Raw genomic sequence first — 25,390 nt, forward strand, 5'->3', positions numbered from 1 at the left:
TTTCATGTGGGCGGGGCCAACCTCACGCATTCATATAACCACAGAATATGGAGTATGCCATGCTCCTTCTATTCTATAATATTCTGTGACATAACTGCATCTTTGATGAGACACCTTGTATTTGCATAAGAATGATTGAAAAAGCTAAAATCTAAATACACATTTATTTACAAAGAATTTAACATTATAAGCCATTAGCTGCAGGGAATAAAAGCCTTAATAATTGTCGGCAGTACGATTCCTCCTCCTAAAATAAAATAGTTAGAATTTTCTTTGATCTTTCACTATACTTACTTGATACTCCTCCTTGCCCGCGACAATCTTTATATGATTCTCTAATATTCCCTGCAATTTGTACTTTGGATCCTTACAGCACATCATGGCGGAATGATTCTCGGTGGCTAGCAGCAAAAGCAAAGACAATATGTGCTCGTGACTTGGTTTTCTCACATTGTTCAGCAACGAGATCAGCAGAGGAACGTACTCCAAAAATACCAACCTGCCTATATGTTGTCTTCATTTTAGTTTTATAATCGCACTTAACAAAGACTTACTCATCAGATCTGGCTGAGTGCCGCACAGCGACGATAACAGGAATGTGGTTTTTGTTGTAAGTTTGTCGTCATTCTTCTGCAACGTTTTCAGTAAAACGGAAAGTCCCTCGTACTGAACGAACTGGTGAAACCCTTCCGTATACTGTCGTATAACGCCTAAGACACATTCAATAGACCAACGTTCAAGACACAGATTTACCTACAGCTAATCGCGTAAAGCGCCTTGACGCACACGGTGTTGCTGGAGTCCGTCGCTAAAATCTTTACAAGTGTCGGAATTAGGGCTGCGTCGAGCACCATCCGCTGACAGTACGGATTATTTTGACAAAGCTCGGCTATAACGTCGCAGGCGCCCGCTCTTATCTCCGATTTGACGCACTTCAGGCACGGATTGAAGATGGAGAATCCGCCTATTTTGTGGAAATCTAAATGGGGAAAGTGTGTTGTCACGGATTTTCCCTCTCGAAGCTTCACCTACCGTTTGCGACATCGGTATTGTCGATATAATCCAAAATTGTTTCTAACGCGAGTACATGTTGAGCGATATCGCCGCTTTCGGTGAGCACGTCGCAGTTTTGCAAGATCTTAATGTTGGTCTGTAAAATTTCGATCACGTCAACGGACATGGAAGCGAGGGCGTTTTCGAGAAACTTCTTCCGCTATAAACAGTCGAGATGAAAACATTTAAGGAAACGTCGGTGACTTACTTCCTCGTCTATAGGTCCGACTGACGATTCGTTCGGCGCATCCTCTGCCTTTGTCGCCTCCATTGCGAATCGTAATAGTCCTTGTAGATCAGTAGGTTGCCTAGGTTGACTAATAGGAGCTGCATCAGATCCGTTCTCCACATTTTTACCTTTCGGGTATGTTATGGCACCGGCAATTTCGTTGTTTTCTGACATTTCTGACGCGAGGCGATAGCGATAACTTGATTATTACTCAAATTGTAGTGAGGAAGTAACCTCTGAAATAACGAACTAGTAAAAATGGAATTTACAATTCACACAAATATGAAAACATAACCTGAACAATTGAAATATGGTTTTTTAGGGGAAAACAAAAGTTACTACAAAGTGATCTCTTTATTCATTGGATCCCCAGAACAAAAAACTTAGAAGGGAAACGTAAACGGGAACAACTGAGTACAAATATAATTAGTTTGGAGAACATTCAATAGATGGCGCAGAGTTAGCGTGCGTGTAAAAGGTACTAAATCTAGGGACTTTAGTACGTGTCGCCATTATGACAGTTGAATTTTGAATTTTGATTGACGGCTTATTGTGCTTTAAGTATAATTACTATTCATTATTACAATGAATTATGCATATACAAATCGAAAACGTAAATGTTGTGTGACAAATTGTGAAGACGTTTCCCAAAAATGGAGCCCGAAGTTTTTATAGAATTGGTTTAGAATATAATGTGGAAGAAATTTACACAAAAGTTTTTGGTTCGTGAACGTCATTTTTCTGGTTGCGCTTTAGAACCTAGAACACGAAGAGGTTTAAAGCGTGTGGCAGTTCGCACATTATCTTTAGCAGGTAATACTAATTGAATTGTAATAAATTGCTACATATTTTGTTTTTAGAACGATCTTGAGAGCATCATAAAGTAGAGTTCCATGAAGTTGATCTTGTATCTTGTATATCCATATTAAATTAAATATTACTCCTTGATTGGATTAATTGGAGTTGTTACTTATAAAACAAGTGGTCTGTACTCTTTGAAGCCCCTGACTGCTGAGGTGCATCGGCATTAAACTGAATTTATCTGGATGCCTAACAAACAAAATTGGACTTCACTGGCTGGATTCATTTACCTTTTAGGTTTCAGCTAGTCAAATCCAATGTTATTGTTACAGATCCGGAGAAATGCAGTATAATGCGGACGTAGCTTACATTTTAATATTTAAATTTGGCGCCATTCACGAAAAAGCTGCTGGGAACATACACGAGGTGGCGCGTCATTTTTACATTACATTAGAGTTTCCATTCTAAGTTTGTTGTTCTATGAAGTCATACTTGAAGTATCGTTACTTAGCAACTTTAAAGCACGTGTGTTTTAAAGGCCCTTTTTCGCACGCATTTGAGTGTTTAAAACGGAGATTGTGTGTCGCAACCTTAGACCATATAGTACATGGACTGCTATTCGCCCTATGCTTTCAATACAAAATGGGTGGTCACGGATAGAGGGCACTGTAGTCGTGGGTATGTGAATCTCAGGGTAAACTAAAGTCGTGTAAACACCACTAGGATCGCTTAAAGAGCAGCTTTATAGCAACCGCGTAGTACGGGAAGCTTTAAATACTCTTCGTTATTTACTATACGTCCACAAATAAGAATAAGTTTGCTTTTTTTGGGATATCTAGGCGGTTAATTAATTGACGTTTGTTAATTTATAGGTTGACAGTCTCAAATCGTGTCTAATCGGACAACTTCGGACAGACTCGTTTACCCTGAAACTCACATACCCAGGCGATGTCCTTGACCATATTTTAGTTACAATTAGCAGTCCATGTACTATATGGTCTAAGGAAAAGGNATAAAAATATATACAGATATCTCCAAACAGGTGGAACAATCCCTAACATTAAAGTTACTAGAATCTGGTAACTTCCGCCATTTTTGGGCAAAAATCATGCGTTCTCTCTCTAACACACGAGCCCAATGGATTGCGGTACTTTCTATATTTAGTGACTTTATACATTACATTAGAGTTTCCATTCTAAGTTTGTTGTTCTATGATTGGATCTTACCATGGGCGTCTCCAACTCAGGGCTCTCTTCCTAGTCGCCCCAAATGTTTTTGGTTGGAGAATGCCGCTACCGCTACGTCATAATTATATCCAATAAACAAGTATTGCTGTAATTGAATAGCAAACTGGTAATTAATGGTACAAAGAAATGTAATTTAACATGGCAAAAGGGAACAAGACAGTTTTCAAGTCATAGCAACACATTAACATTAAAGTCATTTAAGGGGTGGTTATTTGATTCTTCGATCTTGATTTAGCTTTGCTGATTTTGCATTTTGTTTTGTTCATACAAGTTCATGCTAAAATTCAGCGACACTTTGCTTTCTGCGTTGTGTATAACATTTGTGAACAATCTAGATATAAGTACACCTATAATGCATTTTGTAAAATGTATATTTGTAAAGAAACAAGTTTTAATGTATCTATATCTATCGAATAGCATAAATATTCAAGAGCGGGATGAGTCTTGTGTGAAAAACCTCAACCTTTTTTCTACCATAGTGTAGTTATTGACTTGTTACTTACGATGAAAAAAGCTCAGGAGCACCTTTGATTTAAAGATAACCCCTAGTGTATCCCATAAGGTGTAGCACAAAGACCGATCTATTATTTATCTCATAATCATAATTAGCACATTAAAAATTCTAAGAAACTTTATGTTTTAAAAAGTGTTTTTTAAGTGCAGATTTATAGTTTGTCTGATAATCGCAATCAGTACTGTAATATAAGGTAAACGTGACAACGTTGCACGGGTCTCGTACACCGGAACCGGAAAGACAGTCACGACGACAGAAGTCACGTGGATGTACGCGACAAGAGGTAGGTGCAAATTAATCAGTATATAACATGGTGACAGCGATAAAATTAAACTGAAATTGCCGCCCTGTTAGCGATTCGTGTAGAGAAGAAGAAGTGATTTAGATTTTAGTGCTGTGAAGTGCATAATCTCGTGGTTCGGCGATATATACCGACCGTTGTAGTTGTCAAATTGAGTAAGTGTCAACCGTTCAAAAAAAAAAGGAAAACCCCCCTAACTTTATAATGGATGAGGGCCCTGAATTGGATTACAAAACTCAATTGCTTGAGCAGCAAAGACTAATCACGCAATTATTGCAATTGCAATTACGGAACAATAACGCGAGTGACGCGACCGCCAATATATCGCAACATTCGTCATTATCGGTGCCGGTACCGCCGCCATCTGAATTTACGTTTCAAGCTGAAGATTGGAGCGAATGGAAAACGCGAATTTTACGATTCAAACGTATTGCATTGGCGAACTATAGTAGTGAACAGCAAGTGGACTACCTTGTGGGATATGTGGGTGGTAAAGCTGAGAACATTTTGAAATCTTTTCATTTGAGCAACGAGGAACTCAAAGATTTTGAAATTGTCTTTAGCAAATTCGACAATTATTTCGTGTTAAAGAAAAACTTAGTGTACGAACGTGTACGGTTTTTACAACGCGCGCAGAATAACAAAGAATCATGTGATATTTTCATCACAGATTTGACCAATTTAGCACAAACCTGTGAATGGGGTACAATGGAAGCTGAGATGATAAAGCTTCGCATAATTGCTGGACTAGCTGATAACCGACTGTCAGTTCAATTACAAGCCAAGCCGGACGATTCTTTGGAAGAAATCATCAGGAAAATAAGGTTAGCCGAATCATTGAAAAAACAACAGACCGTCATACGAGCAAGTGGCCCAAACCCCGAGACTAGTACATCCGAGCAAATTGATGCAGAGGTAAACTACGTCCACAGGGGTACTAAACCGAAAAATACTCAGCAGAAATACAACAGTAATGCTACAAGAAACTTAGGTAGTGGGAAAACGTTTCAGAAAAACAGAGACAACCCACAACCACAAGAGGAGAAGGAGTGCCGAAAATGTGGATTAAGCCCCCGGCACGCATTTACAGATTGCCCTGCGAGAAACGACTTCTGCAGATCATGTAACAGGAATGGCCATTGGGCAGCAAAATGTCCGTCCCGCAATATGCAGCATCAAACCAACTCAAAAAGTAGATACGAAGCTAAAAAGGTTGCCGCAGTAGAGATAAAGAACAACTCTGGGGTAAGTGAAGGCGATTTATTCTTTTTGGGATCGATACAAACTCAATGCTGTGAACCCTGGCAAGCTATAGTTAATGTCAGTGGAGTGCCTATAAATTTTAAAATTGATACGGGAGCAGATGTTACAGTATTAAAAGCGGAGTTATTGCCCAAATTTAAACATACACAATTAGACTCTCCCCAGAGACCCTTGTTGTCCGCTTCGGGTGACAAAATTAATGTCAAAGGTACATTTGAAGTAAATATGTTCTATAAAGACAGAATCCACAGCACTGAGGTTTATGTTGTTGAGAACCTACACGCTAACTTGTTAAGTCGCGATGCCATAGAAGCATTGGGGATGCTATCATGGGCAAGCTCGATAACCATTCAAGATAATTTCCCTCAACTGTTCCAAGGAATAGGTGACCTTGGAAAACAGTATACAATTGAGTTGAAACAGGATTCTAAACCATTTTCAATCGCTACCCCGCGAAGAGTAGCGATCCATTTACGCGACGCGGTCAAAGAGAATTTGGAAGCGTTAGAAAAACAGAATATCATCTTTAAGGTCTCTCAACCCACCCGGTGGTGTGCGCCTATGGTGGCCGTTCCGAAAAAGGACGGTAAAGTTCGTATATGTGTGGACTATTCCATGCTAAATAAATGTGTTCTTACGGAAAAGCTCGTTTTACCTGATATAAGTGAAGCATTAGCACAAATAGGTCCCAATGCAAATTTTTTCTCAAAAATAGACGCCACTGCAGGATTTTATCATGTTTCGTTAGATCCACAATCTCAACTCCTAACAACTTTTATAAGCCCCTTCGGTCGTTGGGCGTTCAAAAAGTTACCCATGGGTATCACGTCCGCCCCAGAGAGGTTTCAAAGAGAGATGTGGGAAGCCCTAGAAGGTCTCGACGGTATAATCAACGTAGCCGACGATACGCTTGTATTCGGCAGTACGCGAGAAGAACATGATCGTAGACTTCAACTCGTATTGCAACGGTGTTCGGAGAAAGGTATAAAACTCAACAAGGACAAATGTATTTTCGGAGTTAAGTCACTTACCTTTCTTGGTTTTATAATATCAAACAAGGGTGTAGGAATAGATCCTCAAAAGAAGTCTGACGGAAGAGACTGAACAGCGTCCACTGGTAGGAAATGATTATGTCCAGTCAAACGAAGACAATAGTGTAACTCGAGGTGTTATTCCAGCAGAGCAACAGTTTTACACAACCAGATCGGGTCGCGTGGTAAGGCCACCGAGGTCTCGTTGTGAGTGTGGAAACCTTGCTTGTAGTCATTAGTGCCATAAACCCGTAGTTATAAAGACAAGACTATAGTATTAAGTTGACAATTCTAAATCAGTTGTTTAAGTGAAACCGAACTTGCCTGATAAACTATTCTAAAGACTTTGAACTTTAAGACATAAAAAGGGGGGATGTAATATAAGGTAAACGTGACAACGTTGCACGGGTCTCGTACACCGGAACCGGAAAGACAGTCACGACGACAGAAGTCACGTGGATGTACGCGACAAGAGGTAGGTGCAAATTAATCAGTATATAACAACAAGTACATTAACTCCTTAGTAGCTTTTGTTTCAAAAGGTGTATTTTAAAGATCAGATTTATAATTTGTCCCATAATCGCAAGTAGCACATTTAAAAACCTTGGAAACTATATGTGTTAACAGATGTCGTTTGAAGTGGTGTTTATTATTTGTCCCATAATCACAAGTAGCACATTTAAAATCATTAGCAATATTATGTCTTAAAAGATGTCGTTGGAAGCTGCCTTTATCATTTGTCTCATAATTACAGTCAGCGCATTTAAAATCTGTTTTACAATGAGTTAAAAGGTCACCTTGAAAGTCGGAGAGTTGGTGTACTTCGTCATTATACGGAGATTTAGAACACTGTGTACTAATCGTAATTTCGTCCTTTATTTTCACCAAAACTTTGTTGCGAACTAAAATGTGTCCCTGAACATCGGAATGGATTTCTACTTCTTGTTTTGGTTCGATTTTAATCACCAGTGTGTCATTATCTCCATCCATACCTACCTTATAAGTTACAACAATAATGTTATAAATAAATGTGTTAAAAAATCAGTCTTGGTACTAAACAATATACATTTCTGAGTAAAACAACGTTTGTTGAATAAGAGTTAACACCACGCCACTATTACTTGTTTGGTTATCATGCAAAAAAAAGCTGTGTCCAAGGGAATTGTAAAAACTAACTTCATGTAGATTTGCAACAATACCGGCATGTCAAACACGCGACTCGCATGCGCGTTTGCAAATTACAAGATTTAATTGTACCGTGGGTTCTATTTTCGTTGACACGGCAGCTGTTTTTAAAGATAGAGATTTGATCTTTTCGTGTGCCACTTTTTTTGTGAAACGCATCATTTCACAAACAGAAACAATCTTCCTACGTTCGTTTCTGAAATACAGGGTCAAAGCGTTTGACTTTTTGGATGTTATCATATCTTACTTCCGATGTAAGATACGAAAAAATTATTATTATTTTAGGAACTGAAAGTTGTCCTATTTTTGTAAAGTTTAGAACCTTCCTATTTTCCTCAATTTTTTAGTCACTTTTGACAGATTATAGGGAATTTGTAAAATTAAAATTAAATTTATATTCATTTTTGAAAGCTCACTATAATAATAGCTCACTGACATTTTTAGGATGGCATCTTTATTGAAGAAAAAAAGGACTAAAAATTTGACTAAATAAGTGATCGTTACAAACGGGCTTTAGACTATGACAGAAAAAACCCTTTCCTTCTCTTAAGGGTATAGAAACAATGTATAAAAACCATGCTGTCACTTTTCTGTATTCCAAATACATGTTCTTTTATATACAGTGTGTCCCCGGATGAACTGAACAAGCGGGAACAAATTTTTAATTTTAACTTTACCCAAAAATGTCATTCTTTATCAAAATGTTTGCTTGCCTCAAAACCATCTATTCTGAAATAAAAATCTAGATATTCCTTTTAGCAGCTGACAAAATTACAAAAACGCAAAATCTACAGCGGAAATTTTTCTAAGTTGCATGTTTTTGATTAAATCAGACTATCATTGTCATCTTCCATGGCAACCTGATAAGCAAATCAAGTTAGACACCTTAGAGCTTAAGAAAAAGAACGACATTTTTGCGTAGTTAAAATTAAAAATTTTTTCTCTCTTGTTCAGTCCGTCCGGGGACACACTGTATACATGATAAATTCATACAAAAGCATTGTTTCCAACTTATATCTTCTATAAAAGTAACATTTCTTCACTCAATGAAGTAAAGCCAAGAATATCGCTATCACACCTTCAACGCACAGTATTGCTCTTGATAGTCCCTTCTTTCATAGTCTAAGCAGCGATCAAAAATGAGTTGCTGTCGAGTTACCTTTGGAAGTTCAAGTTACGTACAATTTCCCATGTAAACAAAACTCCAAAGGTGACTCGAAAGCAATTCATTTTTTATCGCATAGTAGGTGTTGAATTTGTTCCATTCGATGAGATAAGTTCAGGAGCACCTGTGATTTGAAGATAATGCCTAATGTATCCCAAAAAGTGTAGCACAAAGTCCAATCTGTTATTTATCTCATAATCATAATTAGAACATTAAAAATCCTTAGAAACTTTATATTTTAAAAGATGCCGTTTGAGTTTGTGATTTGTCCTTTGAATAAAGAAGATAGGATTTGTCCCATAATCACAAGTAGCACATTTAACACCGTTAGAAACTTCATGGTTTAAAAGATGTTGGTTTAAGTTTCTTTTAACATTTGTCTCATAATCACAATCAGCGCATGTAAAATCCTTAGACATATTATGAGTTAAAAGATGTCGTTTGAAGTTTTGTTTATCATTTGTCCCATAAGTACAAGTAGCACATTGAAACACGTTAGAACCTGTATGTTTTAAAAGATGCTGTTTGAAGAGGTGTTTATAATTAGTCCCATAATCACAAGTGGCACATTTAAAATCCATAGAAACTTTATGTGTTAAAAGATGTTGTTTCAAGAGGCGTTTATTATTTGTCCCATAATCACAAGTAACACATTTAAAATCCTTGGAAGGTTTATGGTTTAAAATATGTTTGTTTAAGTTCCTTTTAACATTTGTCTCATAATGACAATCAGCACATTTAAAATCCTTAGAGACTTTATGTGTTAAAAGATGTTGTATGACGTTTTGTTTAAGGTTTGTTCCATAATCACAATAAGCACATGTAAAATCCTTAGACACTTTATGTGTTAAAAGATGTTGTTCGAAGTACTTTTTAACATGTGTCTGATAATTACAATCAGCACATTTTAAAACGTTTGAAGCTTTATGTTTTAAAAGATGTTGGTTGAAGTGTTTTTCAACATTTGTCCCATAATCACAAGTAGCACATCTAAAATCCTTGGAGACTGTATGTATTAAATGATGTCGTTTGAAGCTGCTTTTATACTTTGTTTCAAAATCACAATTAGCACATTTAAAACCCTTAGACACTGCTTTACATTCAGTTAAAAGGTCACGGTATAAGTCAGAGTGTCGCTGTACTTCTTCATTATAAGAAGATTTAGAACACAGTGTACTAATTGTAATTTCGTCCTTTAACTGTTACCAAAACTTCGTTAGGTACAGATATGTGCTCCTGAAGATAGGAGTGGATTTCTTCTTCTTGTTTTGGTTCTATTTTAATGAGTACTGTGTCATTACCCTCAGCCATACCTGAAAATAATTCTATAAATAAATGTGTTGACAATCTGTTTTGGTTTATCAAAATTCTATTTTGGATTTGGTGTTAAACAATATGCAGCGAGATCCCAGGGCAACTAGACATTACTTACTTTCTGAGTAACATTTGTTGAATGAGTTAACACCACGTCACCATTGTTTGTTTACTATGTCCTTTGGTTATACGCATACTGAATTACGGAATCGCGAATTGTGAAGCTAACTTCACATAGATGTGTGGTCAAGGGTGGTGCTTAGAACATCTCAAATATACAGTGCGTCCCAGCTAGAACATATCATAGTGAAACGGCAAGGTATTTTTTTGCGAAGGATCCACGAGGAATTTGAAATTGGTGTTTAACGTACTACTCCAATCTCTTTCTAGCATCAGACGAGCGCAATAACGTACGTTAAACGCTAACTTCAAATATGGTATTAAAATTAACAGTGTTGTGACTAATCTAATTTTAAGGATAACTGTAACTAAATACGTTAAATTCTTTTTTTAGGAGAATTTTTTTTAAATTTCCCTTATATGATGTCCTTATACGTATTCGTCTAACTTGAGAACGAAAAGAGACATGGAAGTCAAAACCTTCACCAATCGATTTCTTCGAGTTCAAGGATCTGTGCTAATGAACATGAGCCGGACCAAAATCTGGATATCGATTCCCGAAGTTAGTCGATATGCTCCGTGATGTGCATGTGATGTGACCGGCTGCCATGACGTCATGATCGTATACGATAGGGATAAGTTCAAGTTTAGCTGCATTCCCGAATCGTGGACAAACTTTATGCGCTAACCAATCACAGATATGAATTGAACTGTCATTTGTCAGTTTTGTATTTTGTTTTGTTTTTACATTAAGGATACTGCTATTAATAACCAGAAAATCTTCGAACAATTCCATGTTTTATTTCACAGAAAATATGTGAATTTATAGGTTAGGGCACTGAATAACCTCTATAGCAAAACAGCTGCAAGATTCGTCCTGTAGCTGCAACTGCGCATGACTTTCACGCAACGAGTGGTCTAGACCAGTCGTTGCGTTCGATTAACTTTTCGCTCGATGTGGTAGGTTCGAGAATGCAGTGACATTCACGTTCACATCAAGGTCAGTCGATGTGAACAAAGCACATCTTCGGGAATCGACCCGGCCCTGGGCGTCGATTCCCGAAGATGTGCTTTGTTCACATCGACTGACCTTGATGTGAACGTGAATGTCACTGCATTCTCGAACCTACCACATCGAGCGAAAAGTTGATCGAACGCAACGACTGGTCTAGACCTAGACCACTCGTTGCGTGAAAGTCATGCGCAGTTCCAGCTACAGGACGGATCTTGCAGCTGTTTTGCTATAGAGGTTATTCAGTGCCCTAACCTATAAATTCACATATTTTCTGTGAAATAAAACATGGAATTGTTCGAGGATTTTCTGGTTATTAATAACAGTATCCTTAATGCAAAAACGAAACAAAATACAAAACTGACAAATGACAGTTCAATTCTTGTCTGTGATTGGTTAGCGCATACAGTTTGTTCGCGATTCGGGAATGCAGCTAAACTTGAACTTATCCCTATCGTATACGATCATGACGTCATGGCAGCCGGTCACATCACATGCACATCACGGAGCATATCGACTAACTTCGGGAATCGATACCCTGGTTTTCGAATTCGAGCCGAGTGGCAAAAAATTTCCCTATTGAAAATCGTATGCGATTCTTCGTATCTTGTGTTGTTTTGTGCAGATTGTTTGTCAAATATAAAAAGTTATCTTTGATATATCGGGCGATCAAAAATGAGTGACTGTCAAGTCGTTTTTAGAAGTTTTCCATTTAAACCAACATTTTAAAGGTGACTCGAAAGTCACTCATTTTTTTATCGCTATCTATTTTTGTCAGACACTGCTGTGTGCTTTTGTTTTTTTAACACCAGGTGAGGTATTTGCGTACGTCAATTAATCTATGAGCATATCTAACGTAAATGCAGATTATAACTACACTTACTTATATACTGTTACTGTTAATTATGTATTGATCACTTATTTGATGTGTAGCCTTTGCTAGTGTCGCCAATTGTGTTTTATTATCGCTATAGCTTTGTCCGATATTTGTGTAGGTACAGCACTTTTCAGTAACTCTCGAACCTCTGGCATTGGTTTAATTATTTCATTGCCTCTTGTTATATTTGTTTATTGTACTGTGACAGCCGTCTCACCACAAAGATTTAAAAATATACCTTTGAAATCGAATGTTAACACTCCGTTATAGAATATAGTTTTACTTATTCAATAATAAAACAAATAAGTAGTTAAGAAATTTAGTGTAGTAGTGCAGTAACAAAAATAATTAATAAGACGCTACATTCTTCATGTAGTTAAGTAAATTGACAATACAGGAAGTGTTGCTTGTGGAAAATCCCCTGGTCGCCCAACAGTTGCTAACGAGAAGGTAGTAGATGTGCGTGGTCGTCTTGAACAAAGCCCGCAAAAGCCACTGCCACAGCTATCCCAACTGCTGTCATACGAAACCTGTCAGCAAATAACGAGGAAGAAGTTTCTTTTCTATCCGTACAAAGTAACCCTAACCGTGCTGCAAGAACTTCATCGCCTATTTATCCCAAAACGTGCCGCACAAAGTCTAATCTATTATTTAACTCATAATAATCATAATGAGCACATTAAATAATCCTTAAACTTTATGTTTTAAAAGATGTTGTTTGAAGAGGTGTTTATAATTTGTTCCATACTTGCAAGTAGCACATTTAAAATCTTTAGAAACTTTATGTGTTAAAAGATGTTGTTTGAAGTGGTATTTATTATTAGTCCCATAATCACAAGTAGCACATTTAAAATCCTTAGAAACTTTATGTGTTAAAATATGTCGTCTTAAATACTTTTTTACATTTGTCTCATAATCACATTCACCACATTTAAAATCCCTAGCGGTTCTATGCCTGAGAAGATGTCGTTTGAAGTACTTTTTAATATTTGTCCCGTAACCACAATCAGCACATTTAAAATCTTTAACAATTTTATGTTTTAAAAGATGTTCTTTGAGGTTCTTTATAGCATGTGTCTCATAATGACAATCGGCACACTTAAAATCATTAGTACCTTTATGTTTTAAAAGATGTTGTTTAAAGTTGACTTTATAATTTGTCTCATAATCGCAATTAGCACATTTAAAATCCTTTGAAACTTTATGTTTTAAAAGGTGTTTTTTTAAATCACATTTATAGTTTGTCTGATAATCACAATCAGCACATTTCAAATCTTTAGATAATTTATGTTTTAAAATATGTTGTTGGAAGTGTCGTTTAATATTTGTGCCATAATCACACGTAGCACATTTAAAATCCTTAGAAACTTTATGTTGTAAAATATGTTGTATCAAGTTGCCTTTATAATTTGTCTCATAATCGCAATTAGCACATTTAAAATCTTTTGAAACTTTATGTATTTGATTTTGTTTTAAGTTGCGTTCATCATTTGTCCCATAATCACAATCGGAATTAAAATCCTTAGAAACTGTATGTTTTACAAAGTGTCTTTTAAGGTCGGATTTATAATTTGTCCCATATTCACATTCAGTACATTTAAAAGTCTTAAAAACATTATGTGTTAAAAGATGTTGTTTGAAGTACTTTTGAACATTTGTCTCATAATCACAATTAGCACATTTAAAATCCTTAGAAACTTTATGTATTTGATTTTGTGTTAAGTTGCGTTTATTATTTGTCCCATAAACATAATCGGAATTAAAATCCTTAAAAACTGTATGTTTTACAAAGTGTCTTTTAAGGTCGGATTTATAATTTGTCCCATAATCACAATCAGTACATTTAAAAGCCTTTGAAACTTTATGTTTTAAAAGATGTTGTTTGAAGTACCTTTGAACATTTGTCTCATAATCACAATCAGCACATTTAAACTCGCTTGAAGCTTTATGTTTTAAAAGATGTAGTTTGAAGTACTTTTTAACATTTGTCCCATAATCACAATCGGGACATTTAAAATCCTTACAAACTTTATGTTTTAAAAGATGTTGTTTGAAGTACCTTTGAACATTTGTCTCATAATCACAATCAACACATTTAAACTCGCTTGAAGCTTTATGTTTTAAAAGATGTAGTTTGAAGTACTTTTTAACATTTGTCCCATAATCACAATCGGGACATTTAAAATCCTTACAAACTTTATGTTTTAAAAGATGTTGTTTGTAGACGTATTTAATGTTTGTGCCATAATCACAAACACCACATTTAAAATCTTTAGAAACTTTATGTATTATAAGATGTCGTTTGAAGTACTTTTTAACATTTGTCTCATAATCACAATGAACACATTTAAAATCTTTGAATACTGTTTTACACTCACTTTTGCACTTGGCTAAAAAGTCACGTTGAAAGTCAGAGTGTTGCTGTACTTCTTCATTATTAAGAGATGTAGAACACGACGTACTAATGGGAAATTCGTCCTTTATTTTCACCAAAACATCGTTGCTTACTGAAATGTGTCCCTGAAGAAATGATTCGATTTCTTCTTCTTGTTTTGGTTCGATTTTAATGAGTAGTGTGCAATTATCTCCATCCATACCTAACAACAATCATGAAATAAACATAACCTGTTTCGGTTTATCAAACATACGTTATGTTATTAAAAAATACAGCGCGAGAACCCAGGGCAACTAGAAACTACTTACTTAACTGAGTTAAGAGAATTTGCTGAATAAGAAATACACCACGTACCACGCTAGAGTCAGAGATATATAGCGAAATCCATTGGACGGAAAAAATCTGCGCTAGGTCGACACTCGAATTGCGCGAGTTGTATCAGCTGATCTCAATAGTGCGTTGTCAATGGAGTACAGTTGGTTGGCACGTTGCATGTTGAATTCATGGTTATGTTTATTAAAAAAGTTAAAAATGGATGTATTGCAAGTCAAATTTCAAATTAATGACGAAATTATAACGTTGAATATACCAGATAACGACTCTGATATATTATTCAAAATTACAAGTTAAATCAATGTGAACGTAAAATAAATCGGTAATTGATTTCAGATGATGATGATTTTACAGTAAATTATCTTATACAACTAATAAGTAATGGATTTATTTCCTTAAAGGAAGCATTAAGTACTATTTACAGGGTTAATGAAGATGATTCGTAAGTGCCTGTAATTGTGTTAGTGTAATTTTTTTAATGTATAATTATAAATTTTAGCACAATTCAAATATATGGTGAGAATCCACCCACCGAAGAAAATAGTGAACCCATTGAGGAAGAAAACGATGTTCAGGGGAAACGTATTAGTGGTGAGTATTAAGAAGAGAAATATGATTTTTCTTTAAATTGTTTTTCTATTTTATGCAATAGAATGGAGCGATGACGAAACAAGAATGTTACTTGATCTGTACGAGCAATGGATGGGACAAGTAGGACCTTTAAAAAAATTTAAAACAAAAAAGGTGATGTGGGTAAACATTGCGGAACGCATTAATAAATATTTTCACACTGGCAAGACCGGACTGCAGTGTGAAAATAGATATAAAACTGTATTAAAGCGTAAAAAAGCTGCTGTTGAAAATAACATGACCTCTGGAAGCTCTAGAGCGCTTGTACCATTTGAAAATGAGTTAAATAAAATTTCGGCTTCTGATGATTCCATTCAACCTGAAGTTACTGGATCATCACGAGGTGTCACAATTATAAAAAGAAAAAGAGAGACATCACTTTCTGAAGAACCAGTTGCAGAATGTAGCTCTGACGATATGCCCAGTACAAGCCACACTCCTCAACAGAAGACAAAAAATAAAACAATACAAGAAACATTACTACAAATATTTGAAGTGAAAGAAAAAGCACGTGAACGGCGCCACAGGGAGAAGTTACAATTAATAAAACAAATTTTAGGAAAAGAAAACCTCGAAGAAAATGTATCTAAGTAGTATTGTTATAAGATATAATATTTACATATTCTTACATTATTATAACTTTTAGGTATCTAACCTAATACCTATATTAAACTCATTTTTATATTATTGCGCTTGTCTTCGCCTTTTTTTCGCTGCTGCCATTCAGTTTCTCCTCTAGCACCTTCTTGAAAACGTTCTTCGTATTCAATGTCATCAATTATTACGTAATCAACATTGATACAAAAATTGTGGAGGATGCAGCAGCTTATTATAAACTTTGTTGCAGTTACAACAGATTTCATATCCAATCTGGTTAATTGGCGAAATCTGCTTTTTAAAATGCCAAAAGTGTTTTCAATTAAGACACGAGTAGCACAGAACTTCTTATTATAGTTAACTTGGTCAGGTGTTAGCTTTCCATAATCTTTATATGGAGTTAAAAGCCATGGTCTTATGAAGTATGCTCCATCTCCTAAAATGTGATATTTGGTACCACACAGGTTTGGTAACAGAGCTAATATTTCCGACATTTTGAAAACACGAGAATCATGCACTTTACCCGGTATGCCTGTAAAGACATCTATAAATCTACGCTTGTAGTCACATATGCCTTGTAGTGTTAGGGATGGTATGTCATGTCTGTTAACATAAGTTGATTTTATCTTGTGAGCAGGCGTTCTAATCGTGATTGACGTTCCATCAATACATCCCACGACACCTGGAAATCCAGCTACCTAGAAAAATAGTTATAATACAAAAATTGCACAAATACGAAATGTATGCACCTTTTTGAATTCTTTTTCTATTTGTTCCAATTCTAGAGCAGACTTTGGCATTTTTATAATGTCTGGGCCCAATTCTAACAGAAATCCCATAAACCGGTCCATCACTCTGTGAAACGATGATTCAGTTATATTGAACCTTTGTCCAACATCTTTAGTTGTGCATTTATTGCCAACGAACCTATATAAATACACATTAATAAAGTCTGAAGTTACTTATAAAATTATACCATAAAAATGCATATGTATGCACTTCTGCAGGTATAGGTACCCGACCACCATGTCCATCATTTTTCGGGAAATATTTCGAGTTTTGAAATTTGTTAATTAATAACTGCACTGTTGTTCTTTGTAATCGAAAGTATTTCTGAAACTAAAAATCAATTTAATGTCAATTCCTTTTAGGCTTAACAGTACCTACCTGATCGTCGCTTAATTTATTAAGTACTTCATCCACAAAGTTTTTAATTTTTGGTAACTTCACTCTCTCCTTTAACAAGGCAACAAACTCCTCATCCTCACTACTACTGCTGCTGCTAGATAAAATGGCTAAACATAAAACCGCCTTTGCCTCTTTGCTTGTGGCCATTTTCAAATAAACCCTCGAAATAAACACAACAAAAAACAGCTGATCAATTCCAGTGCCGCACCTGCTCAAGACCTCGTGCGGAACTTTTTGCACTAAATGCAACAAATGCGACACCAGTTTACCAATGGAATACGAATACTTGCACTATAATGACCAATGGTTTATAAAAATTTGCACTCGGTGCGCATTTTTTCACCAATGGATTTCGCTAATAGATCTCAGGCTAGCGTTATATGTTGGTTCTGGGAAGAATATGGAAGCAGTGTTACCACCTGCCACATAATGAGACCAGTGGCGTAGCATTCGTAAATGCGAACAGTGGCAGTGGCAGAAGTGCCTAAAACTTTTAACGCTGTTACTCGTTTTTTACCACTCGCACGTTAGTGCGCCGGCTAAACGATTAAACCGATTTTTTATTTTTTTTTGGCTTTTCTCGGGATCAATGCCCATTTAGCCACGATAATGAAAGGAAACCTAATGTCATAAATTAACGGGACTTAAAGGCAGGGGCACACACTTCTCGCCAACAGAGGTGGGTACCTATTTCGAATGAATTTATTTGAAATACGTATTTAAAATAGAAAATGCCATTTTATATTTTGTATTTTAAATACTGTAGATAAAATCATTTTCTATTTTCTATTTTAAATAAATCAGTATAACTATTTTCTATTTAAAATAACGTAGTATAGATTCGATTCAAAGTTTTTCTGGTTTACCTGCAAATGTGATCTGTGGAAAGAAACTAAAAATGGTGATATGTGGTAAAGAAGTGTATCAAAACGCTTCCTTGCACAAAACGTGCTACAATGACTCATCCCCTTTTTAAATTACGTTGGGCACCGAGTGAATATAAAACTCAATTCAAAGACTTGCTACTAAATGAATTAAGAGTAATAACTGCAGCTGAGAATGAAGACAACGGCAAAAATAAAGAAATGAACGTGCTTGATGACAAATATTGTTTGTTCGACGATTCTTCTACAGACAGCCCTGGCTCTTCAGATTTAAATAATGGGTTACAGCTTGAAGCCCTTCAATATCTTCAGAGTCCACTTACAAATTTGTCAATGTTGGATCAATTTCCTAACATCAAAAAGTTATTTATAAAATACAACACATACTTCCGTCATCGGCTCCTGTTGAAAGGCTGTTTTCATACGCAGGGATAATCATGCGACCCAAACGTCGATGCATGAATGATGATACATTTGAAAAACTTTTAATAATTAAAGCTAATGTAAATTTTATTGCAAATAAATAAATTGTAAAACCATTTTGTATTCGAAATGTTATTTCAAATACCTATTTTCTATTTTGTATTTTAAGTAAATGTACAAAAACCATTTTGCATTTTACATTTTAAATACTTATTTAAATGCATTTTACCCACCTCTGCTCGCCAAGAGGTCTGTCATGGCCTTTCATGTAGACATCACAGGTTGCGACCTTGGATAGATAGGAAGAACGGTTAAACAAAGGTTAGACACTTAGGAGTCCATTAGGAGGGTAATTCTTTGATCTTTAAATATTTAGCCCAATGTTGATTAGATATTCTATGACTATGTCATATGTGGATTTAGAGTTAGCACACATGAGCGTAGCGATGCTTAAACCGATTTAAACCGATTGTTATCTGTGCTAGTCACAGCAAATTTTTTTGCTCTTGTTTCGCGGTTATTGCGAGATTATAGATAATAAAACACGTTGAACATACGAATGAAATTCGTGCGTTGCGCTATTTATTAATCATACACGGGTATAAACGAAACTTCCTCTTCTCTTTTTTCGGGAATGCCTTTAAAACTCCAGCTAAAGATTGTGATAAAATAATAATTTTCATTGCTTCCTGTTTGATTTTTCACGTAAAAGCTGTTTCCGTACCAATTTTCTCTTTGAAAAACGCGGAGTGCTAATGACTACGCCTATGGAGTTTATTGAATAATACCGTCCTAAAGACGTTTTTTATCAAAATTTCAATGCATGGGATTGGTTCTGTTGCACGACATTATGTATAGTCGTTCATTCAGCTATGAATTTTAACATACCTATTAAAAGAAGAATATTCAAAGAAAAAGATTTATTAAGAAAAATAGGAAAATACGTGGCAAAAGCATAGGCACATTTTCAATATTTACGTCTGAAATTAAATCCCCGGTTCCTCCTTCTTACCCCGGCATCAACAACCTGCACAATTCACCATGATTTTTAGTTGTTTTTTGTGTATTTCCTCTCAATTTAAGCGCAAAAACTCATAAAAAAACGATGTTACTTAAATGACATGTGAGCCACATATAAAATGGCCGACTTGTTTAAAAAGGTAACAGTATTCATACACGGGCTGTACACAATCTAGGTTCACAGCTTCATAGAACAACAAACAAATTGATTCGCCATCTCGTATTAGTTCTCAGCAGCTTTTGTCAATCTGTAAGGTTACGTCCCCATTATACTGAATTTCTCCGGATCTCTAACAATAACATTGGATTGGTCTAGCTGAAACCGAAAACGTGAATGAGATCGGCTGGTGAAATCCAATTTTGTTCTTTAGGGGTCTAGATAAATACCGTAGTATGGCGGGCGGTACGGACGTACCGGAATTGCTCAGTAGTAAAAACTGTAAAAGATGCAGTAAAGTGCCCCAAACATATGTGAAGTGTGATGTGTGTAATGCGATTTATCATCCAGGATGTGCTAAACACATTAAACATGTGAAAATAGTTGACGACAAACGAATAATCTGTTGTGAAAGTGACAGTGCGGCGCAATCTGACGATAACCTGTACGTTGAAAATAAAATAATCTCTGTTAAACTGTACGAAATTGAAATTAAATTTCTAAAGGAATTAATTACGGAAAAGGATAAAGTAATAAGTAACCAAACAATAGCAATTAATGCACTCCAAAGTCAAGTTATACTTCTAAATAAGCTTCAAACCTCTAATGGATCCGTCAATGATAAGAATTCCTCCCGTTCGGAGGTAGCGAAACCTAAGCCAAAAGCATCTGCTAATAACCATGCATCAACTACTAAATTAGCTGACAAAGGATCTACTTCTGCGCTTAATGGAGACCCTCCAGTCTCTTCTAAGTGCGATGTAAAAGTTCTCGCTGAACCTGCATCGTATGCTAAAGTTCTGCATGAGGCACCTACCAATACCACTCAAAAGGAATGGAAAACTGTTACGCACAAAAAATCTAAACGGGCTGCTATTATTGGCAGCAACAATGTTGATCCCAGCTACTGTACAATCAAGGCAATAGTTCCTCGTGCGTATCTTCATGTGTATAAGCTTGATCCAGGAACGACTGTTGACATGCTGCAACGTTATCTTCAGCCAACGTTTCCCGACGTGTGTTGCGAAAAACTGCAGTCAAAATATGCCAAAGACTACTCGTCCTTCAAAGTGACCGTACAATTGTCGGATTTAGAGAAGATCATGGACCCAGGAGTTTGGCCGCAGGGTACACGAGTAAATCGTTTTTTCTTCCGGAGATCCCAAACAACAATGAACACCTGACCTCACCATCTTTATCTCATAAAAAATTATCCATATTTCATATAAATATTCAGTCAATTATTAACAAATTGAACCAATTGGAAGCATTTGTTGCCGACAAGGAATTGGATTGTATATGTGTAAGTGAACATTGGATTACTGATACTGACCAAATTACCGCTCTTAAATTTGGTCAATGGTCAGTAGGATCTTTCTACTGTAGACCTTCGCGTAAACATGGTGGAGTGTTAATTTTTACAAAGGAAAGTGCGTGTGTGAAACCACTTAAATTCATTAATGACCTCTCTGAAGAAACGCATGCGGAAATTTGTTGTGTGCAAGTTAATTCTAATACTGTAGTTATATGTGTATATAGATCGCCCAATGGGGATTTTAAGAAATTTTATGGCATTTTAGAGTTAGTACTCGAAAAGATTGTTAATTTTAATGTTGTTTTAGCGGGTGACTTTAATGTGCACTTTTCTGTCGATAAGAGAGCAACCATTATCGGTGATTTATTAGAAAGTAATGGTTTTATACGAACAATCTTCTCGGCTACTCGCGGAGCAAATTGCATAGACAATATTTTTTCAAATTTTAGTGTTTTTGATTTCAGTAGTACTACAATAAACACCGGCCTTGCTGACCATCTAGGGCAGCTGCTTGTACTGAATCATTTTGAAAAAGATCTTAGGAACTATTACGCAACTAAACTGCATCGACCAATCACCCAAGTTGGTATGTACATGTTGTTCGATAAACTTTACAATTGTGATTGGAAAGACATTATTAGTGATACAGGTGATTGTAACCAATGTTTTTCTGATTTCGTTAAGTTTTTTCATGAATGTTATTTGACTTGCTTTCCGCTTGTACGAGACAAACGAAACAAATATTCGGGTAGATATAGATTCAACTGGTTTAATGACAATCTTAGAAGATTAAGAGACAATGTTCAGTTAATTAGTGGTCTCTATGCGAAATATCGCACGCAGAGTTTACTTGAAATTAAGAAGTCTTGGACTGCAACTTATCGAAATCAAATAAAATTGGCTAAAATAGCAGCTAACGATCAGCACATTGCTGTATCTGGAAATTCCACAAAAGCAATGTGGTCCATTATAAATTCTGAAAGAATTTCTAATACGAACCCACAATGCAATTTAACTGCCGATGATTTTAATTATTTCTTTTCAAGCGTCACAGACCAAATTCTATCTAGTCTTCCTAGTAGCAAAAAAGACCCCATAGATCATTGTAAGATTACTAATGTTCCATTAGGTATAAAATTTGAGTTTAATTGTGTTTCGCAAACGGAAGTACGTGATACCATCTCCAGCCTGCGGAACAGCAACACGAAAGATTTTTTTGGTCTCAATACCTACTCAAGTGATTAAGCGTAACATTGATGTGCTTGTAAGACCACTAACCAGATTAGTGAATCTTGCTATATCGACCGGAATTTTTCCGGACTGTTTTAAAATAGCAGTAGTCTTGCCCCTGTTTAAAAAAGGTGACGACACCAACCATTTGAACAACTACCGACCAATTTCGATTCTTCCTGTGTTCAGCAAAGTATTAGAGAGAGTCCTATACAAGCAAATGAACCACTTTTTCGAAAATAGTGCTCTATTTTACCGCAAACAGTTTGGATTTAGGAAAGGACGTGGAACTTCTGATGCAATTATTACCTTCGTTAATAATGCCTACGAATGTTTTGAAAGAGGTCAGCATTTGGTAGCGGCATTTATCAATTTATCTAAGGCATTCGATTGTGTCGACCACAATCTATTAGTTCGTAAATTACAATACGTGTACCACTTTAATGATTCAAGCTTAGCACTAATTAAATCATATTTAATCAATAGGTTCCAGTGTGTGCGCGTGAATCAGACTATTTCTCCGACATTACCTGTAACACGGGGAGTTCCACAGGGGTCTATACTCGGCCCCCTGTTATTTTTAATATATATAAACGATATGCCCACGGTGTTGCCTAAACACATGGATTGCATTCTTTATGCTGATGACGCAACCTTGCTATCATGTAACGATGACTTCAGTATTGCTGTCATATACTCAAAGTGCCATCGAAATCGTTACAAATTGGTGTATAGACAATAAGCTACTACTGAATGAATCTAAAACAGTTATAATGCCCCTATCATTAAGAACGACCGACCCCTATCTTGCAACAAGGGAAATGTCCCTCTTGGGTTGTGTAATAGATCCACAGCTTAATTTTCATGTGCAGTGTACTAACATTATTAAAAAAATGAATAAATCACTTTTTTTATTAAGGAAATTGCAAAACAATGTATCCTTAAAGGTAATGAAAACTGCTTATTACGCACTTATACAAAGTACGTTATCATATGCAATTTTGGCATGGGGACACAGTTCCCACTGGTCCAGTGTATTCCGTTTGCAACGGAAAGCCGTACGAGTGCTCTCTGGTTTAAACTATAGAGACGACTGCCGTGTCTCATTTATCACTTTAAAAATTATGACATTCCCTTGCTTATATATTTTGCAAGTAGTATGTCTAGTCAAAAGTAATATGGTCTCAACTGTCCTTCAATCAGATGTACACTCGTATAACACCAGGCAAAAAGACAACATAAGGCTACCTTTTTGTAGACTAACAAAAACTCGAAATGGTTTGACTTATCAATCACAGGTATTGTATAATTGTATTCCCGCACATATAAAAATACTTCCTTTAAAGTTATTTAAAACTTCTATCAAAAAGGTACTTATAGAAAATGCTTTCTATTCATTTGACGAGTTTATAAGTCACTGTCGCAGAATTGAGTAAGGAATATGCATGTCTCTTTGTTGTACTTGTATGTACTTTTTATATACCTTTGTGTCTGTTAATTACATATGTATGAGACTTGACTAGAGTAAGTGTACCCACACAATAACTCAATAAATATATTATTATTATTATTATTATTATAGATAAATTCAGTTTAATGCGCATGCACTTCGACAGTCAGTGTCTTGATTATTATTCGTATTCCAAAACTATACTTAGCTACAAATTCATAAAGAAACTCCAATAAATTCAATCAAGTAGTTATATATATAATTTAATATGATTATACAAGATACAAGACTTTACTGTATGATGCTCTCGAGACCGTTCAAAAAACAAAATAAATGGTAATTCACCTGTAGGTTGCTTCCTCTAAGACTGCTGCGCGCGTTTTAGGTTAGACTGTACAACATTTAGGGGTTATGTTGGCACCATATTGTCATATAGAGAGGGACTGCGCGCGCCAATGCTCTGCGAGTGAGTGAGAAGGGCTAACGAAAAGGTATAAGCTCTCTCCATCGCGCTTCCGTTGATCGCATTTAAATGAAGTGGAAGAAACAATAAGAGAGAGCTTTCTTCGTAGTTTTCCTCTCTTTCTCAGCACTAAGCATTGGCACGCGCAATTCATTGTGTCGATGGTCATTAATTTGCTCCAGTGATCACCTGACCTTCCCTACGCTCAGATTCACTCATGAAACGGAAAATCTAAGGCAAATTAATCAAATATTACACCAAAAACGTAAACGATTTCAAACAAAAGGATAACGGTATCAAATATGTAACCAACGTTCGTGCTATCCAGATAGCGCGAACAGCTTTTCCCCTCCTAAAAATTGCGTGGTTGCCAATTCTCAAAAATGTATGCATCGTCGTAAGTTGTATATACAGGGTAGAACCTCTCACAATTAAGATATACAAACTGTCGCCTTTACTGATTAAGCAAATCCAACCAATGATACAAATTATTCCATTTGTGGTATCTGGTATGTTATGACCTCGATAAGCATAAATTTGACTAACTTTATTGTAATTTAGATATACTTATAATATAATTTAATTTAATAGAGTGAAAAACAAAGGTGCTGAGAACAATTAAATTTGTTTCTTTCAAGGAGATAATCTCAGGAGCAGTTGTGATTTGCAGATCACCCATACTGCATCCCAAAAGGTGTTGCCAAAAGTTCAATCTACTATTTGTCTCATAATCACAATTGACACATTTAAAAAACGTTATGTGTTAAAAGATGTCGTTTGAAGTGCTTTTTAACATTTGTGCCATAATCACAAATGGCGCATTTAAAATCTCTAGACTCTTTATGTGTTAAAAGATGTCGTTTTAAGTACTTTTTAACATTTGTCTCATAATCACAATCAGCACATTGAAAATCCTTGGATACTTTATGTTTTAAAAGATGTCGTTTGAAGTACACTTTAACATTGGTCTGATAGTCACAATCACCACATTTAAAATCCTTTAAAACTTTATGCTTTAAAACGTGATTTTTATAAGCGGATTTACAATTTGTCTCATATTCACAATCAGGACATTTAAAATCCTTAATAACTTTATGCTTTAAAAGATGTCGGTTGAAGCAGCGTTTATTATTTGTTTCATAATCGCAAGTAGCACATTTAAAATTCTTGACAACTTGATGTATTAAAAGATG

The 25,390-nt window shown here is 35.8% G+C and overlaps 4 protein-coding genes across 4 annotated transcripts; 2 read left to right on the top strand and 2 right to left on the bottom strand.

The window, feature by feature from the left end:
• Window positions 1–145: 145 nt before the first annotated feature.
• Window positions 146–1,644, bottom strand: LOC116161439 (hsp70-binding protein 1-like). Its single transcript, XM_031474778.1, has 6 exons — window positions 1,262–1,644; window positions 1,033–1,213; window positions 758–979; window positions 555–710; window positions 295–503; window positions 146–247 (listed from the first exon to the last, which is right to left on the bottom strand). The coding sequence occupies exons 1-6, from the start codon at window positions 1,454–1,456 to the stop codon at window positions 185–187; spliced, it is 1,026 nt and encodes a 341-aa protein (XP_031330638.1). The 5' UTR covers window positions 1,457–1,644; the 3' UTR covers window positions 146–184.
• A 2,705-nt stretch (window positions 1,645–4,349) lies between these two features.
• Window positions 4,350–6,512, top strand: LOC116161478. The gene has a single exon (XM_031474831.1). It carries the CDS (start codon window positions 4,350–4,352, stop codon window positions 6,510–6,512), a length of 2,163 nt encoding a protein of 720 aa, XP_031330691.1.
• Window positions 6,513–14,886: 8,374 nt separating this feature from the next.
• LOC116160859 lies at window positions 14,887–16,157 on the top strand. The gene is made up of 4 exons (XM_031473994.1): window positions 14,887–15,132; window positions 15,177–15,282; window positions 15,340–15,431; window positions 15,493–16,157. Exons 1-4 carry the CDS (start codon window positions 14,973–14,975, stop codon window positions 16,062–16,064), a joined length of 930 nt encoding a protein of 309 aa, XP_031329854.1. The 5' UTR covers window positions 14,887–14,972; the 3' UTR covers window positions 16,065–16,157.
• On the bottom strand, window positions 16,133–16,980 carry LOC116161479 (putative nuclease HARBI1). The gene is made up of 3 exons (XM_031474833.1): window positions 16,817–16,980; window positions 16,591–16,765; window positions 16,133–16,503 (listed from the first exon to the last, which is right to left on the bottom strand). The coding sequence occupies exons 1-3, from the start codon at window positions 16,916–16,918 to the stop codon at window positions 16,133–16,135; spliced, it is 648 nt and encodes a 215-aa protein (XP_031330693.1). The 5' UTR covers window positions 16,919–16,980.
• Between the last annotated feature and the right edge of the window lie 8,410 nt (window positions 16,981–25,390).

This window comes from Photinus pyralis, unplaced genomic scaffold (genome assembly GCF_008802855.1).
Source record: "Photinus pyralis isolate 1611_PpyrPB1 unplaced genomic scaffold, Ppyr1.3 Ppyr1.4_LG10, whole genome shotgun sequence".
Classification (NCBI taxonomy): domain Eukaryota; kingdom Metazoa; phylum Arthropoda; class Insecta; order Coleoptera; family Lampyridae; genus Photinus; species Photinus pyralis.

Coding starts and splice junctions, on each gene's coding strand:
- LOC116161479 (XM_031474833.1), bottom strand. CDS start 16,918: ATGGACCGGTTTATGGGATTTCTGTTAGAATTGGGCCCAGACATTATA. Junction 16,766..16,816: donor TAGAAAAAGAATTCAAAAAG/GTGCATACATTT, acceptor CTATTTTTCTAG/GTAGCTGGATTTCCAGGTGT. Junction 16,504..16,590: donor TGTCTTTACAGGCATACCGG/GTAAAGTGCATG, acceptor ATCACATTTTAG/GAGATGGAGCATACTTCATA.
- LOC116161439 (XM_031474778.1), bottom strand. CDS start 1,456: ATGTCAGAAAACAACGAAATTGCCGGTGCCATAACATACCCGAAAGGT. Junction 980..1,032: donor CAATACCGATGTCGCAAACG/GTAGGTGAAGCT, acceptor TTCCCCATTTAG/ATTTCCACAAAATAGGCGGA. Junction 504..554: donor CACTCAGCCAGATCTGATGA/GTAAGTCTTTGT, acceptor GACAACATATAG/GCAGGTTGGTATTTTTGGAG.
- LOC116160859 (XM_031473994.1), top strand. CDS start 14,973: ATGGAGTACAGTTGGTTGGCACGTTGCATGTTGAATTCATGGTTATGT. Junction 15,283..15,339: donor AGGGTTAATGAAGATGATTC/GTAAGTGCCTGT, acceptor TATAAATTTTAG/CACAATTCAAATATATGGTG. Junction 15,432..15,492: donor TCAGGGGAAACGTATTAGTG/GTGAGTATTAAG, acceptor TTTATGCAATAG/AATGGAGCGATGACGAAACA.
- LOC116161478 (XM_031474831.1), top strand. CDS start 4,350: ATGGATGAGGGCCCTGAATTGGATTACAAAACTCAATTGCTTGAGCAG.